We start from the raw sequence: 18,730 nt of genomic DNA, 5'->3' as shown, positions 1-18,730 counted from the left end.
CTAAACACAATCTCACGCATAAATCTCTTCATGAAATCTGTGATACCAACCACCTCCAACCGTATCTCCGTTGAAGGCCCTGTGAATACCTCTATTACAGCCCTTAAAAGCTCCATATACTGTATTTACCAGGCCAGCATCCACATTAATAGACCATGAAATACCTGAGGGCAGAATCTCTACCTTTCACATCCATCTCTAGATCTGATCAAATGCTCAGCACAGTGGGTACTTAAAGGTCTAATGATGAGGTGACTAAATGAATAAAAAATGTTGCAACTATCAGCTGGAAAACCTGTGTAAGAAGCTATTTAAAAGAGTTGAATGCAGAGGAAAAGAAAGCTCAAATTAGAATGGTGAGAAAGAAGAGAAGGAAAAGGAGTTGAGACAGGTTAAGGGAAAGACTGGTTAAGGAAAAGAAAGGAATTAAGCCTTCTTGAGAGCCTGGGGAAATTATGGTGCCATTCACGGAAGGGGAAAATTGGCGAGTCCACTGGGCACATGGAGAGTTTGGGCCTGGATTACTAGTGAATACACGTCAGCAGAAATTTAAGTTATCTATAACATAGCCTCCAAAAATTGCAAAAGTATTTCTTTACCAAAACATCAAATTTTAATTTAAACACTAATGTCATAATGTGGCATATCTCAACTCTCTATAACTTCCCTATAAGATAGAACAAAAATCTGATTAATTTTCACTTACTACATTTACCTTTAATAAGTTAGTTTTATACAACTTACTCTTACTGATTTCAATGTGTACACATCATCATAAATGAAATTTCTTCAAAAGAAATTTCTTGTTACTAAAAAATTCCAAGTAATTTAAGCCTTCTCTAGCCTTAAGGGAAAGGGTAAGATTATATACTAATATATGAGAATTAATGCAGTTTATTCCATGATTCAAACACATACAACTCAAAATAAAATACAATTTACCTAGATAATAAGTGCATAGTCTTTCCATTGGCACCTGATTCATCGACTAAGATCAACCAGTTAATTAAAAAGTCCCAGAGTATAGGGAAATAAAAGAGGTAGCTCTCCCAAAAAAGTTAGGGGTAGTGATTAACTCTTAGAATGAGGCAAGGGATGGGAATCAGCAAGAACACACAAGGAGCTTCAAAAGTAAAGGGAATGTTCTAATTATTAAGTTGGGTGGAGGTTTACTAGGTGCTTGATTACTGTTTTATAATTAAATATGCATAATTGCATATATCAAATTTTATGTAACAAATTTTTAATCCCTGTGCAATCTAACAAAAAGTAGAGAACCTTAGGTAGAACAATTAACTGTATATAAATATTACATAACAATATTATATATATATCTTTATACTACTTGCTATACCCACGAGTTATTTTTCCAACAAATAAAAAACTTAAGTTTGTATTTTTCTTTCAGTTGCCATACTTCTGTATGAATTTGACACATACAACAGTGCTGTCCAAGAAGAAACAATGAAACACACATTTGTCTTCCATTCTTCACTGGTCTAACAAGATGAGGTAGAGGAGAATGCCTTTCTGAGCAGGTTTCTCTGCGCTTTGGCTAAGAGCTGAGTTTTAAGTAAATCATTTAGAAGAAGTAATCCTAGGAACTTTATGTTAATCAGTTAATAAATTAAGTTCACCAAAATATTTCATTCTTCTGTAATTATTTTCCTACCTTTTTTTTGGGGGGGGTGCTGTGTTGGGTCTTCGTTTCTGTGCAAGGGCTTTCTCCAGTTGCGGCAAGTGGGGGCCACTCTTCATCGTGGTGCACGGGCCTCTCACTATCACAGCCTCTCCTGTTGCGGAGCACAGGCTCCAGACGCGCAGGCTCAGTAGTTGTGGTTCACGGGCCTAGTTGCTCTGCTGCATGTGGGATCTTCCCAGACCAGGGCTCGAACCCGTGTCCCCTGCATTGGCAGGCAGACTCTCAACCACTGCGCCACCAGGGAAGCCCCCTTTCCTACCATTTTAAAAAGATTTTTCACTACATTGTTTTCCTTTCACAAAAGAGCATGGTGAGGCCTTCTGAAACTTCATTTTGATCTTATGTTACTGCAGCAATTAAAACACTATCTTCTCTCACAAGTTGGAACCCCAAATATATTTTCCAATAAATACTCAGTTCCATACATTGCATTGGGAATACAAAGATGTATATAAGACATAGTTCTTTTTATAAAGGAACCTGAAGTTTAGAGGGGAGATGAGTCAAGCACATACAGATCAGTACAGAAAGGTTAAGATAAGTTCTCTGTAACAGCAATCAATGGGATGTGATGATAGAAGAGATCCAGGCTTTAGAGCCAGAGAAAACTGGGTTGAAATTCTTGATTCTAACATTTACTAACACTGAGGCTCTTAGTAACTATTTAAAAATGGAGATAACATTGTCTATCTGAATGCTGCAGTGTGGATTAAATAAAGTGTCTTAAAAGGAGATTGTAGTATTAAAAAGGGTTCACCTAACTAAAAAAAGTCAATGATGATGTTGTTCTGTGACTGTGTATAATTATAATAGTTGATATTTAAAATCAAAACCTAACAACAAACAGAGCTGTGCTCTCTCCCCTCCAAACCTACCAGTTTTCCCATCCTAGAGTAAGAGACAGGTTATGGCAGATGAAAGGTCTATGAATTCACCTTAGTATTGTGATATCTACTTTAACTGGCATCGTAAGAATTTTGTCACCTAAAAAATTTCCTACTACAAAAATAACGTCTTACTAATAGTCACAATAAACATACCATATGAATAAAATAAAATTTTCATTATAATCAGATATCTAAACTATTTTGAACACTCTCTCCAAATTGTTTATTTAGACTTTGGTACTTGAGCCCCATCTGCATTATGGTTTTAAATATTTATTTAAATCCATATTATATAAAAGCCTTCCTTCACTTCCCTAGGCAGAAATAATCTTTCCCTCCTTTGAAAATCCACGGCACTTTATTCATGCTAGACTTATACCACCATTTATGTCTTCTGTGCTCTCTATTTGTGTAGATATGTAAAGTTTAATAATTTTAATCATTAAATATTTATCAAATAAAAACATAAAATGAGGTCATCTTTGTGAATGTGCTTAGTAATCTATAAAGCAGTATAAAATATAAATTATAAAGGTATTACATTTTAGAGTAAAAATATTTTGCTAAGGCTCCATTTAATATATCGCAGTACAATTTACTAAATGATACTACTATAATTTAAAAGCTTTAAAATAGCCTTCCATGTAAACAATCATTAACCAATTGCCAATAATTTATTTTAAAAAAAACTCTACACATTATACCCCAATAAATGAGTATTTACTTTAAAAAAAAATACTGACCAGCCCTAGAGACACTAGGAGTTGGCCTACCTCCGTATGAGCCCAAGGAAAAGACTTAAAAATTAAACTTTGGGTTAACAAAAGAAGTTAAATGTCCAAGAAAATCCTACTATGTGCTTTATAGTAATTCATGATTGTTAACATTGAAAAAACTCATAAAAATTACTAAATTTTAGTTTTTATATTGAATTGATTCAATATTTCAATGGAAATGAAAAGTATTAATCTAAATGTATAAACAATCAAGGTTCTCAGGGTGTTCAATTCCTACTGAATGATCAGTCAGGTAGAGGTTATACGAGTTATTAACCATCACAGTGAAGCACTTGACAACCACATTCCCTAAGTTTGCCTTATTTAATGATGCTGGGATACTTAAAGTATTTTCATTATTTCCTGGAAATACAGATATACATGTTTATTTTCTATCTCCTACTTTTGAATATCAATAATATTTTTATTCACCAAAAGAGAAAAATAAATACTTAATATTAAAGTCTATGTAAATGTAAATACAACTAAACATAACCAAAGGACACTAAAATGATAAGGATGATATATGCCACTTTGGGTCTCAATAATTGAAGAGTTGTAGAGATTCCATGTACAAAATTCAAATGATTTACTAATTTTTTCTGAAAATATTGTTTGAGCCAAGAAACTTTTCAAAAGTTAGTATCATTTGCCCAATTAGTTCTAAATTGCCAAATCAATAATGTATAATCAGAACTTGATTCACCTATATCGTCTCAGTTCTACTTCCAATTCAAGACAAGTAACCACGAGGTTGAGAAATTACAGTAATTTCTTGACTGCCTGGATGCCAAAAAAAGAAAACAGTGTAGCAAGAGTTAGTTATTGACATCCCTATTATAACATAAATAAGACTACTTAGGGACATACATGCAATATTCAGATTTTACAGCTGAGACCTAATTTTCTGTACATGGTCAAAACAGTTTATAAAGTCCTGATTCATGGTCTAGTAATACCAATCTAGGAATTAACAAAACTAGCAAAATCAAAGTTTACTTGCATTATATCTGAAGTTTTACAGAAATATAAAATGAAACCCCATTTTAACTTTAGCGATAGAGGTAAAGTATACTTGTAGTAGCATATATTATTTCAAGTTTCTATTGTAATTTATAATATTTTACAAAACAATGACTTATGGTATATCACAGACTCTATGTAATAAGAAGTGGTTTCTAATGACCAAAAACATACAAAAATCTTTTACCACAAGGAGGCTTTAAAATGTGAAATAAGTCACATGCACTGTTTCCAAAGACATCTGCCACCAGAACCATCAGTCCACTGGATTCTGAACTGCAATCACAGTCCTTCATGGACTTTACGTAATCTGACAGTACCTTACAGTTATAAAAATGTCAAAATAGACAAAATATCAAAAGAGAAGGGCAAATTAGCATTTGTTAAGTACTAACCTAATTTATCAAAATGATATAATTTCTACTTGTCATGGTAATAATATGAGAAAATTCTATTATCACTATCTACCATTTACTAAGCACACCTTCTATTCCTAGCTAACAAAAAAAATTTTAGAGGACAGAAATTACATATAAAATATCAGATGACTGAAACATTTCTACACTATTTTTTATTTTAAAAACAAGCCAAATGATATATGAATGTACTCATCTATGTGATCAGTACCGTATGAACGTACGAACAGAGTGCATGCAAAGAGTATGAATGCTCTTTGCATGCACGTGTTAACGCAAAAAGGAAAGAAAGTCTTCAACAGACTCTGAGTCTCCCAAATATGCTGTGTGTGACTAACAGCTGAGAGGAAATGCAACTGAAACTGTCTGCTGGAAATCCATTAACATCTAGGCACAGAAAAATACATGGGTGACAGTATAGCTGGAGGTGCAAATTTGTGCAGGAATGTAGCCAAAGTTTTGGCAATTCCCTCATGCTCTTAGATGTACTGACAATGGCCTTTCTTTTTCAGTTGTAATGTTACACTTAAAGAACATTATTTAATGGAGTTGAAGGACCTGCTTAGTCTTTAAAACAAATAGGCTTAAAACTTGGATTTACAGAGGTATGGCATTTCTAATAATACAAACAAAAATTTGCAGAAAAAGTTCCATGATCCACAAAAACTGCCATACGCTATCAAAAAAAAAAAGTCATTACCTTGAGGTGAAAAAATGCTGTTTCGCATTTCATTCTACATTTCCCTTTAAGGAAATTACTTTAAATTTTTTTCTGCAAAAGAAGTTTTTTAGGATTATCTTCTGGGAAGGGAGTGCTTTGAAAGGAGAATTCATATTTTTAAGCACTTGCTCTTACTATACTACCTTACAGACTTCTTTACATCCAGTATTTGCTTGTTCTTAGGAATGAACTAGGTATCTAACTCCTTTACACACCATTTAATAGCCACATTTGATACGAGTCACTCTGCACTGAGCCCCCCCTACTATGTCCTCAATGCTGTAGAATGTGATACTAAAAAATGAAAGCATGGTATTCTCCCATTAAGAGTTTATAGCTTACTATCAGTATAGGTTTAACAAATGTATACATTCAAAGGTATAAATATTCTATAAACAACTCTAATTAGTGTGACAATATAAAATAAATTGAACATTTTGAAGGAAAAGTACGACAGTATTTTATAGGTGAGCAGTAATAAGTAAAATTGACACAGCACTTTGCACTTTTTAAGAAGTAGTTCTCATAAAATTCACTGAATCCTCAAAACAGCCCATTAATACCATATAGGGATTTTTTCCCCCATTTTACTGAAGAATCACCTGAGACCAAGAAAAGTTAAGTGAGCGAACCAAATCTACAATACTAAGTACACTAAGTAGTAGAACCAAGATTCAAACCGGGTTCTCACAGCTAAATCAAGGCTGCCACTGGATTTATGATTTTCAAGTTCTGTCACACAAACAATTTCCTTTGATCCTTACAACAACCCAATGAGGTAACAGCAGCCAATATTCACCTAATGCGTATTACATAGCAGGCATTGTTCTATACTGCATTAATTCACTTACTTGTCACAAAAACCCTATAAGAGAGTTAAATTATTATTTGATTTTACAGATGAGAAAACTGAGGCTCATAGAAAATACGTAAACTGCCCAAGATCACACAAATAATAGGTAGGGGAATCATAATTTAAATCCAGGGCATCTAGTTCCCACACCTTCTTCTTCACCTCATTCTTCAGTAGGTTAAGAAACTTGCCCAAAGTCACAAGAAAAGAAAATTGCAAAGGGAGAACAAGAAGCATGCATGTTAGCCCTTCACCCTAACTACTTTCCCTAAATGTAATCTGAACAATAAGGATCATTAAATCCAGAAGGGGCAAGGTGGCTTTGGAGTAGATTGTTCTCTAAGGCAGAGTATGAGCAGGTGAGAAACATCAGCAGAGTAGCAGGGAGAAGGAGTCCCATCAGGCTAGAGAAGACTTATCCTCCACCCATTCGAGGCAAAAGAAAGTAAAATAAAATGTATGTGAGCAGAGACAGGCGTATTTGCCACCCTGGTGTAGGTAGTATGAACTGCGGTAGATGAAAAGGGATGAGTCTAACTAAGAAATTAGTAAACATGAAGCACAAGACTGATTTATTTTGAGAGAAAATTTAAAGCCACTGAAAGATATGGGATAGGTGTTGTAACGCCTCCAAAAGAACGGATACCCCACTCCTGCCAAAAGTACCTAGCACACAGGAAGAAATTATATAAGCACCGAAAAAAATCTGACTACACTTTTTCCTTTTTCTTTTTAACACTAAAATGTCATTTACAGTCTAGCAGCTCCTTTACCATTAAAGATGTTCTGTGGAGGAGAGAGAAGTGGGGAAAGGGAACATAATTGAGCATAACGTGCTTCTCGTTAGTTCTCATGTCCTGAATCTATGGTGCGGGTTACTTTAACAGGTAGACCGTCCTCAGACTCATTAAAATCAGGTGAAGGAAATCACAACAAAATCCCATTTAAATGAATAAACTGAAATGTCAACCTAAATCTAAAGTACACGTTAAAAAGTAGAATCTGCAATGAAGAGAAAAAAAAATCATGGCAGAGACAGACACAATGATACCAGGATACTCTAGAAAGCAACACTTTTTAGAAGACAAATTAAAGGAAAAGTAACCCTAATGGAATTTTTTCTCTCGTTACTTAAAATAAACCAGGTCACTGTAATGGACCTACACTATGGCATTTTGTTCATTTTAACTTCATTTTTATTTCATCAAGCCATAAATTCCCATGGAAACACCTTAGACACGTGCTCACAACAATTGGAATGCTTACCCTTTCAGTATAAGTACTTTTGCATGAGTTCAACAAAATAAAAAGAATGCAATGAGGCCCCTACAAGTTTTTTGCTTATGTCAACAGCTATTGTATGAGTACGAATTACCTTTGTGGTTATAAAGCATGTGTAAAATACATTACATGAGTGAGAAGCCTTACTGCAGACGATCCAGTAAAGGTCTGAACTGCACACAGAAAATCAAGCTGAATTTCCTCGAATATAGCAACCATAAAATTTTCCTCCCAACACCATTACTGTTAAATATACCTTGATGAATTAAGTTCAAGTGTAACTACAATTGAAATATATGATTCAGCTGAGTTATGACCCATTTTTCCTCTCAAAAGCAAAAGGGAATAATGACAGTTGTGAGACTTACATTTTTCCATTCCAGGGTTTTTCTGAAAGTTATTTCACAGGGGAGCTAAAGGCAAAATGCACTTAGTGACATTTATTTGCTTTAAAATAGTTATTTATGCTACTACTCACAGGACAGATAGCATTTTAATAACAATTTATCAAATAACAATTGTATTTGGTCATTTATTTTTAAACTGTACAGACCAAGAGGCATTCAGGAAGGAAATAATCACAAAATGTCATATGATACCTAAGGCTACAATTATAACTAAATGACATATTTACATACAACAGAACCAACATACAACAGAACAAACAACCAACATGACAAATACACAAGTAACATATATATGTGATTGAAAATACCCACCCCTAGCAGAAAGCTTTTTGGTGTTGATAATTTTGGCAGCATATTCTTGTCCAGTAGGGATTTTCATACATCTTCTCACCACTGAGAATGCCCCCCTGAAAACCAATAATTAGCAGGTCATCAATATAATCAGCTCTGATATTCTATTAAAAACGCACATCTGAGCATTTTTATTGAACTTAGTGAACTGTCAAATATCAGTATACCATAAAGTAATATCCAGAAAACGAACCGTTCTTCCTGGAAACTGAGACCCTCTTTAATGTTGAAGAATAAAATTAGATTTCATTAACTGGGAGCACACATTATTAATCAACAAAATGAAGAGAACTGCCAATTACGACGGCTCTTGTTTGCACATGAAATTTGAAAACATTTTACACTTCACGCTAACACAGCACCAAATGCTCTGAGAAGAAACCCTGCAAAGAGCAGAGCTGAGACGGAGCAGCAAAAAATCTGCCTATTTATTTTAGTAGGGAAAAATAAAATTAATGTGGCTCCAAGTAAGTAAATATGGTGATTGTTTTCATTAAAATAAGTCTTAGGAACACTTGAGTGGGGTTTAACAAATCCTGCTATGGTGATTTCTCTGTGCCCTGTTTTGGGCTGGGGGAGGGGAGAGATTTGAATTAAGCTGCTCTTCCGACATATTCTCCATGTTTTAACAGCAGACAACATAAATATATAAGGATATGATTTTCATTACATTTAAAAGATATTTACATGTCCTTTAATTCAACTGTATAAAACAACAACACACATAAACGCGCCCCTTCCTTAAGCAATGTTCGAAACTAGCGACAGATGATTTGGGTTTGGGTTTGATGCTACATAAATTAACGTTCACGGCTCGGCCTCTAGATTCTTTGCATAGGTTCTCAATAGGTCTCCTGTACCCTTCCTTAACATCACCAAGTACAGTAGTTCTGCCCGTCAGGTGTAGGAGGTCGTTTTACACAACGATGGGCTACCCTTGGGAAGCTCTCTCCCGGTCACCAAAGGGCTTTTCCGCTGCCTGTATAAATAAATCCTCCCAGAGAATGCGAAGATGTACACGTAAATCCTAGGAAGGATGATGATGAGCGAGTAATCTAGTGCAAAGAATAATCGTGGATATGGGACAGGGGTTCGAGTCCCTTGGGGTGGCCCTTTTCCTGGACAGAACAACTACTGGACGCGAAATAGACTCTACGCCAAGTTGAACTTTCGGCATCAATAAATATGGCACCGTCTGTGGCAGCGAGTTCTCATCCGTACGTGGGTCGTACGGCCGACACGCCTGCGAAGCAGGCGGCATCTCTATTTACAGAAAACATGATCTATGTTGCATTTTACATGGGTTCTTGTTTCCTCTCCATACACACAGACACACGCTCGCACACTTCTCAGGATGACAGCTACAACTGCAGGGATCGTAAATCCACCAAGTCTCTGGTGCAGAAAGGTGGGGGGAGCGGGAGAAGGTGGGCTGAGGATTATCGGAATGGGCCACAGCCGGGGTGGAAGGTCTTGCCCCTTCTTTGTCCCCTCCTCTTACTAACACAGCACCTTCCTCCGAGCTGACACACCAGGGGCCCTCCTCCCTCTCCTCCCGTCTCCCAAATTCCCTCGCCCCACGCGGGAGGCCGGTGGGTCGGGGGTAACGCGACCCGCCCTCTGCTGGAAAGGGGACGTGAGGGTGCCCGGCAAAGGCGCTTACTTTCCGAGCTCCTCGAAAAGCTGATACTCGTCCGTGAACCTGGTACAGGTTGTAGTCGAAGCCATCCTGGGTCCGGGCTGTACCCCTGGCTGGGAGCGCGGCGGACAAGACGCGAGCAGACGCGCGGCTTCCCCAGGACTAGTCCCGCGGCGCTGTCACCCAGGGCCGCCCTCACTTCCCTCGTCCGAAAGTAGCTCGCCGGCGAGGGAGTATGCGCAGGGGCGGGGCGGGAGGGGAGATGACCAGAAAGGGTGGCGTGGGGTCTCCTCCCTACGGTCCGCCGATCCTCCTCCTTCTCCTCCTCCTCCGGGCCTCGCTTCCTTCTTCTCCTCCGGTTGTTCCACCCGCCCCCTTTCCAGCCCCTCTCCTCAAATGCAGGGGCAAAGTACTCAAGAAGAGGGACCGGGAAATGGAAAAACAGCCGGGCACGGGGCGAGAGGCGAGCAGTTGCGAAATGATCCGCACCGGAGCAGGAGGGGTAGAAGCGGAGGGGAGGGAGCCCGAGGGGGCGGAGGCCGCGGAGCCGGGAGCGGACAGCTCGAGCCCAGCTGCAGCTGTCAGCAGGCGCGGGGTGCGCCAGCGCCGGCCTCCCAACCGCGGGCACCTCGGCCGCCTCGCGCTCCCCACGAGCCCACGCCGCTCCGAGACTGCGCGGCGGAAGAAGAAGCGCTGGGCTCGGGCGAAGCCTCGTCTGCTGTCCCCAGGCCTCCGCCTCCTCCCCGGCGCCTGGCAGCACCCCCTCCCTCACGAAGCCTCCTCTTGCTGGTCCCACACGTCTTGCTAGCGACACTAACAGTGTCCCTTTCCCACCCTCCTTTCCTCCCTCCCCGAGCCTCACACACGCGCAGAGCTGTCTAGGGAGAGACCAGGTGGGTGGAGGACGTGCGGGGGAGAAGCCGGGAGAGGGTTTAGGTGAATGGGGCGAGACGTCCAAATTACAGTTAAACCCGCAATTAGGCTCCTGCCTAAATGTGGGGCTGAGTTAGCGGGAATACGTGGGGTAACTCGTGGACTGCCGAGGGCTGCTGCCGGGGGTCGCAGAGGCCCCCGGCCGGGTTGTGGGCGCCGACCCCCGCCGGCGCGCAAGCCGTGGTGCCTTAGGTAGAGGGGCGAGGGGTGCAGGCGCTTCATCTGGGCGCGGCTCCGTGTTGACACAGCGGGGGCCGGATGTGGGTAGTCGACTGTTTCCAGAGAAGGGTCCCAGCCTCCCACACCTCCCGGTGATGCTCGGGCCCACCCAGCAGAAGCCACGCCGCCTGCTTCTAGGAGCCCGGCACGGGGTTCCTCCCTCCCCCGCAGCCTCTTCGGCGAGGGGCGACGCCCGCCGTGCCACGTTTCACTTCTGATATGACTGCCACCTCACTCTCCACGTCCCCCCGCCGTTTTCTAGGTTGGGTTGCTCAGACTCTAGCAACCCCCAAAGGCCTTTGCTTCGGCCATGAATGTTAACAGAATGAAAGCAAAAACTCCGCCACGGGGCCACACCTTCCCTACAGAGTAAACTCCCCTGTAACCTCAGTGAGTTCTGATAGTAAGACGGTTTCTCGCGAGATTTCCTGCTTGGCGGCGGGGGCGGGGTAGTGGGAAGGTTGGGTGTCGGTCACGCGACCTGGTAGGGTCTGACGTCACTCGCATCACGTGAACAGGTCTAGTGCCTTTCGCTTTGCAAAAGGAAAAAGGAAAAGGCGAGGTCGTGCCTGCTTTGCTTGTACGCTCAAAGATCTGGTGGGACTGTGGCACCTTAGTATACTCCGTAAATGGCTATCTGAAAAATCACTTTATAGTTCAAGAACACGTGCTATTTATTAGCATATCTGTCATTGTTTACAGTAAATACGAGGAAAAAAACTATCCATTACATTTAAAATAGAATTGCTGAGTGCTAAAACAACCCGTGGGCCTTCCTTCCAGTCCTCTGTCTTTAATAAACTATGCAATTGCAAACTTAGAAGCAGACCAAAACCGAAAGAGTTGTGAATGGTCTTTTTCAAATTACTGCCTTTTGTTTTACAGTATGGGGACTTTAAAAACCTGTAATTCTATTGCTAATTTGCATCGTTAGCATTACATCAGGGATTCAAATTTCCATAGCTGGAAGTTGAAAGGTAAATAGGAGGTCCAGAGAATCTAAGATTGGAAGGAGTTATTTCTTGCTCTCAAAGGCTCCTGTTAATTAGTGAATTTGCCCACCGTCACACATAATCCTAATTCCCTTATTTCCTGATCTGGGGAATGCTATTCTGCCAATAACTGATGTCTTTACCAAAGTTCTCAAAGTGATCACAATTTTTAAGGCTTATAACAAAACTGGACTTTGTACATATTTTGATTCCTAACCATAAAAAGCAAATATTGTGTAAAATGTAGTGTACAAGAAAAGATACCAAAAACTATATGAAGAAAAGAAAAAACGTGTCTAAATATTAATAATTGGGCTAGAAAGTTGAAAAACAATAATTTAGTCTCAGCTAAAGATTTTTAATATATATCTTAAATATTTAGCAACATGGTTCCAAGTTATAATGTAATAATTTAATATTCTTATGTGAATCTAAAAATGAAACAGAAGTAAACTTAAAACAGATAATACAGAATTTTACAACTCTGGGGAAGAAAATTGTTTTTTAAATATTCAAGTAATGAGGCCTACATAATTACTGTATTTATCTGTTATTTAAACTACCCATAATTGTAAATGGTTATGATGATTGTGTGATACAATAAAGGAAACAACTGAGTTTTAATACTGACCTATTATTAGACAAATGTGTAAGACAATAAATGTGTACTTTTTAAGCAAACACTGCTTAATCTATATTTGCACCATTCCCTGATCTATATTTTGTACTAATTAAAATATTTCTCTTATTTAAGAAAAACTGACAGTTATTTCTGATGTTTGGACTCCTTAAGACAGTAATCCTTTGAAAGTTACACTGAAATTCCATATTATCATCTCTTGCCTCCTTCCTGGTCTCCTGCTTCTGCCCTGCCTCCTTTCATTCAAGCCTCAGCCCAAACAGCCAGAATGATCCCCTTAAAACCTCAGTCAGAACAAACGATGCTTATGCTCAAAACCTTATGAAAGCTTCACCCCATCTCAACTGGACTAAAAACAATACTAAAGATGGCTTATAAGGCCCGAGAGAATCTCTACCCCTACTCCATTAGCCTTCTTACCTCAATTTGTGCCCTGGCTCACCCTCTGGCCACACTGGCCTCTGTTGTTCCTGGAGCATGCTTCTTCTTAGGGACTTTGCATTTGCTGTTCTCTGCCTCCCAGAATGTTCATCTCTTAGTTATCATCCTATCTCATTTCTTCACCTCCCTCCAATATTTTCTCAAATATTACCTTACTGTGGTGGTCTTCCCTGCCCACTCTATCAATGACTGCACCTCTCTCAGACATGATTTCTAGTCCCATTCCCTGCTTTATTTTTCCCCTCAATACCTATTACCATATAGTGTACTATACATTTTTTTCTTGTTAATTGTTTATACTTCCCAACTAGAACACAAGCTCCCCAAGGGCATGAATTATTGTATGTTGTTCACTGCTCTATTTCTAGCAACTAGAATAATGTGTGGCACATAATAGCTGCCGGATGAATTTTGTTAATGGGTAAATTAATTATTTGGGGGTTTAGATTAATCACAATTTTCATATTAAAATTGGTAGTTGATAATTAACATACCATTAAGACATCTTACTATAAGGGTGATCATTTTCAATCAAGATGCTCACAGTATCCCATGATTAAAAGTGTTTATGCACAGAAATGGATTTTTTAAATACACAAATAATTGACATCAAGAAAAAAGGATCTAGTACTAATTTTCTTGTCATTGGAGTCCATAAAGGAGAAGGAATTTCTGTTTTTTAGATATATTGGCCTTACTAAATTTTACACTGAAATAAAAGGCAGTGCCAAAGGTTTTAAATAACTAGAGCTCATTGTGAAGACACAAGTCAATGTAAGGAAATGAAAAGTGTGGCTTAAAGTGAATTTTTCATGTGTAAAATGAAAAAAAAAATTTCTAAACAGCATATTTGGTTTCTCAATTGATTTAGTTAATCACACAAAAATTGAGATCACTCAGTGTACTGCTTCTAACTTTCTACTTTGCTAAGGCGGAAACAAAGTATTCATAATTTTATCAACTTTAAAAATTTACCCTTTAATACGGGAAAGGCAGTAACAGCAAACAAAGGGGAAGGGGTGGGGGGGGGTTAGGGTTGGGCGACTGTTGGTTTGAAAAGTAGTTGTAAGCAGAGCCCTTTCACTACCTAGACTACTGGACTTCAATCAGGTGAAATCATGTCAGTGCCAAGACAAGGAAGAAATCTTGCTCTAAATGTGTCCCATCCCTTTTTTGTGATAGCATTAACTGACAAACAGCAAAGAGACAGAAGACACTGAAAATGATCACTACATACAAATACAACATGAGAATAAAAGATAGAACTCTTGTAGATAAAAATTGCAAGGCTTCAGTAGTCCCACTAGGAAGGGATAAATTTCTAATACTTAAACAAAACAGCTATTCACAGTCACTCATTTCCCTTGCTACAAAGTTACATACAAGAAAGAAGGAAGAGATGACTATCTCCATAGCACCCCCAAAGGCCGAATCCATCCGTAGTATGTATATTTCTGTGAGCATTTTAGCAGGGTCTGTATTGTAAGCCACTCTTCACTGCAGTTTTAGAGGCAAGGAGAACAAAGCAACTTGCTGTGGCTTTTTTCAGTTAGTCTTCCTAAGGTACAGTGACTTAACCACATAGAGCCCGACACAAATACAGTCTACAAGTAAGTGGATAATCTATTCGCCACACCATCCATTTGTGCAAGATAAATTTACAGATGAAGAAATTAACTGTTGGGACTTCCCTGGTGGCACAGTGGTTAAGAATCCACCTGCCAATGCAGGGGACACGGGTTTGAGCCCAGGTCTGGGAAGATCCCACATGCCACGGAGCAACTAAGCCTGTGCGCTACAACTACTGAGCCTGTGCTGTAGAGCCCACGAGCCACAACTACTGAAGCCCACACGCCTAGAGCCCGTGCTCCGCAACAAGAGAAGCCACCACAATGAGAAGCCTGCGCACCGCAAGGAAGAGTAGCCCCTGCTTACCGCAACTAGAGAAGGCCCGTGCGCAGTGACAAAGACCCAACACAGCCAAAAATAAATAAAATAAAAAATAAATAAATTTTAAAATGCTGTGAATTCAGAACACAATGATTTTAAAATTTATTAAAAAAAGAAATTATTCATAAAACAAAAGGTAGTAATAGAAAAGTTTTTCTTTGCTTCATCAGATGCTGAATTTTTTTTTTTTACTCAAAATAAAAAATGTGCAAATAAACAAGAAAATAAACGATATCCATCCAATCAAAAAGTAGCTCTTGGCTTCCCTGGTGGCGCAGTGGTTGGGGGTCCGCCTGCCGATGCAGGGGACACGGGTTCGGGCCCTGGTCTGGGAGGATCCCGCATGCCGCGGAGCGGCTAGGCCCGTGAGCCACAACTACTGAGCCTGCGCGTCTGGAGCCTGTGCTCTGCAATGGGAGGGGCCGTGACGGTGAGAGGCCCGCGCACCGCGATGAAGAGCGGCCCCCGCTCTCCGCAACTGGAGAAAGCCCTCGCACAGAAGCGAAGACCCAACACAGCCAAAAATAAATAAAAATAAATTAAAAAAAAAAAAAAAAAAGTAGCTCTTTTCCCATTACTTTCAAGTATACGGGTTAGCATACTATCCTCCATGAACATACATACATACCTACCACTGCTAAAGGAATTGTAGCAGGAAATTACATTGAATATGATGTACAAATTGAAGCAATTGTGTAAAAGATTGTGGAGTCATTAACAAAGAAAACGAATTAGCAGATGCTGAGTATTCCTCTGGAAACCCAGCAGGACCCTGTGGGGCTCCTGGGCACAGAAGGCTTTCTGTCCCCCATTTTCTTGTTTGTAGGGAGTTCCAAAGGGCAGATTCTAACAGTTGCTAATCAAGGGAGAAGCAGCCCAAAAATCACCTGAGGCAACATTAAAGGACCCAGAGAAACTCATCAAGAACACCTGAGACAAGGACTTCCCTGGTGATGCGGAGGTTAATAATCTGCCTGCCAATGCAGGGGACATGGGCTCAAACCGTGATCTAGGAAGATCCTACATGCCTGGGGGAAGATCCCACATGCCATGGAGCAACTAAGCATGTGCGCCACAACTACTGAGCCCATGTGCCACAACTACTGAAGCCTGTGTGCCTAGAGCCTGTGTTCTGCAACGAGAAGCCCCCGCTCCCCACAACTGGAGAAAGCCCAGGCAAAGCAATGAAGACCCAATGCAGCCAATAAATTAATTAATTAATTTAAAATATATATATATTACCTGAGACCAGATTAGAGGAGTGCAGGCCCTACACACATCCTAATCTTATCAGCAACCCCACCCTTGAACTGTTGCTATAAATCCTCCCAGGTCCCCTCCCAGGGACACAGTTTTTTGGGGCAGGAGCCACTGTGTCCTCCTTTGCCTGGCAAAGCAATAAAGCTATTCTTTTCTACTTCACCCAAAACCCTGTCTCTGAGATTTGATTTGGCACCAGGGTACAAAGGCCGAGCTTTCGGCGTCACTCTGTGCACGGGTTATGACTTTCACTTACTACTGTTGCAACACTTACCACTCCTGTAATGAGGCTATTGGCCCCGGCATGGCAAGGAACTGCCATTCAGTCCATCACCACAGCACTAGCACAGGGCTTGTGCCCTAACAAGTGCTCAAAAATACCTTTTATTAAAAAAAAAAAAAAAAAGAATATATGTTATCATTAGTCTTTGTCTTCCAAAATATTAAAAATGCCCAATCTTTAATAGGGTGTAATGAGTCCCCTTTGTTGCTATATTTAATGGATCCTTTTCACTCCTTACATAACTTGACCTCTCTGTATGTTTCATACTGTTGACCTGAATCTCTCTGTTGGTTTCCTTGTCTGATGCTGCATTCTCTACTCACAGCACCTCACCTGCCAGCCCACATTTCTGTCTCCTCTTTTCTTCAGGCTCATTCCTGGTGGCTCTTTTTCTCCATCTTTGTGGTAAATAGTTGCTCTCAGGATTCTGTCTTAGGCGACTCTTTCTCTTATTTTACACACCTTTCCTGGGCCACCTTAGTAACTCTCATTATCTTGATTATTTTCTGTCTTAAATTCGCCTCTCCAGGTGTAGATCCTTAGGCAAGATCAGAGAGTTATTGTGGCAGTGCTCTCAGAGAAAAGGGTAAGGAAGTGGAGAAGCAGGGGAAAAACAAAATAAACTCAAACAAAAAACCCAGCATGTGCCTTCAGGCAAAGTCCCAACCACAGCCTGATCCACCAGCTGCTCAGGAGTGTAAATTACACCCAGATTTTTTTCCCCTTCAGGCAAGGACTTCCCCATTCCTTCACCAGGCAGTCATTGACCACCAGCTATGGGGGAGGGGGAAAAGAAGGGACATAAACTCCCAAGGGGCCAAGTAAGGCCCTCCTTACTTTCAGGCACATAGAGAATGAAGAAGGGAAAAACCAAGTCAGCTAGATATCAAAAATGCTAATGACTGAAATCTTTACCTCCAACTCCCATTTCTCCGTGAGCTTCAGACTTGTGTTGCCAGCTCCCTATTGGAAGTTTCCTCCCAGAGAATCTACCTCTGATTCAACACGTTAAAAATTAATCTCCCAGCTTCCCTCTCTATCTGCACCTCCTCCATATCTCAGCAAGAATTGAGGGTCACCTGTAACCGTCCCTCTCCTTTCCCTCCCACAGCCAATGACAAGTCCACACACCTCAAGCCATACCCACTGCAAATGCCTTCTTTTAAGCCATCAGCTTTTCTCACTTATATTAAGGCATTAAGTCACCCTTCTTTAGTGAACTTACACTAAAGAAATCTAATGTGTCTCTCCTCAGTGTAGATACCATTATTAGTTCATCACATATCCTTAAAAAAAAAAAAAAAAGCCCCAAATCTTTCATATACCCTACCACGCATTTCCTGGTTTGGACCTGGTTAGTTTCATGGACTCATCTCTCTTGTCCCCATGCTACTCCATGATTCCTAAACATTTCTAGAATTATCTATCCACTTCACTTCATTTCTCATCCCTGGCATTCTAGACCAAACCATCATCATCTCTTAACCAGTTTGCTGAAACAATCTCCTAACTGCATTAATCTGATGTCATTGAAATTCTTCCTGATAAGCATCTAACTATCTAGTGGCCTGTTTATCTAAAGCACAGAGCACCTCATTCTGTTTTTCATCCTGAATTCCTTTCAGGGGTGTTGTCAGTGGGCCACTGCAGTGGGTTGGGATTTAAGCCTTGCATAAGTGATTGATGAGCAAGTCTCTTTGTTCTTTTTTTGTTCACAATCCCCTTTGCCTCCTTTTGGTCATAAAGTTAACCAAGGTTTGGGAGGTATTTAGTGACTGATTTGTCCAATGGCTCTAGGAAAGCTCATTCCTAGATCAGGCAAGGATTTCGTTGGTAGGCCATTCATGTGCTATGTCTGCATTAGGCCCTGTTAAAAAACCTTAAAACTCTCTGGATCACCTGTCTTACTAGTCTACTGCGGTCCAGAAAATGCTTCTCCCTTGTTGCATCTTCTCA

General features: G+C 40.2%; 1 protein-coding gene across 10 annotated transcripts in view; it reads right to left on the bottom strand.

Annotated features, from left to right (window-relative positions):
• Positions 1-18,730, bottom strand: part of CAMK2D (calcium/calmodulin dependent protein kinase II delta) — a 468,012-nt gene that overhangs the window by 274,004 nt on the left and 175,278 nt on the right. For 4 of the 10 annotated variants that reach the window (XM_032632322.1, XM_032632321.1, XM_032632323.1 and 1 more), the window contains exon 4: positions 8,379-8,473. In XM_032632322.1, the coding sequence (XP_032488213.1) occupies positions 8,379-8,473 (95 nt within the window). Of the gene's footprint in view, positions 1-8,027; positions 8,073-8,378; positions 8,474-10,080; positions 10,899-18,730 lie in introns of those variants that run through there. The other 6 variants (XM_032632332.1, XM_032632329.1, XM_032632337.1 and 3 more) reach the window with 6 other exon arrangements.

This window comes from Phocoena sinus, chromosome 5 (assembly GCF_008692025.1).
Source record: "Phocoena sinus isolate mPhoSin1 chromosome 5, mPhoSin1.pri, whole genome shotgun sequence".
Lineage (NCBI taxonomy): Eukaryota > Metazoa > Chordata > Mammalia > Artiodactyla > Phocoenidae > Phocoena > Phocoena sinus.
Note: the sequence above shows the minus strand (reverse complement) of the source record. Positions and strands in the feature narration are given on the sequence as shown.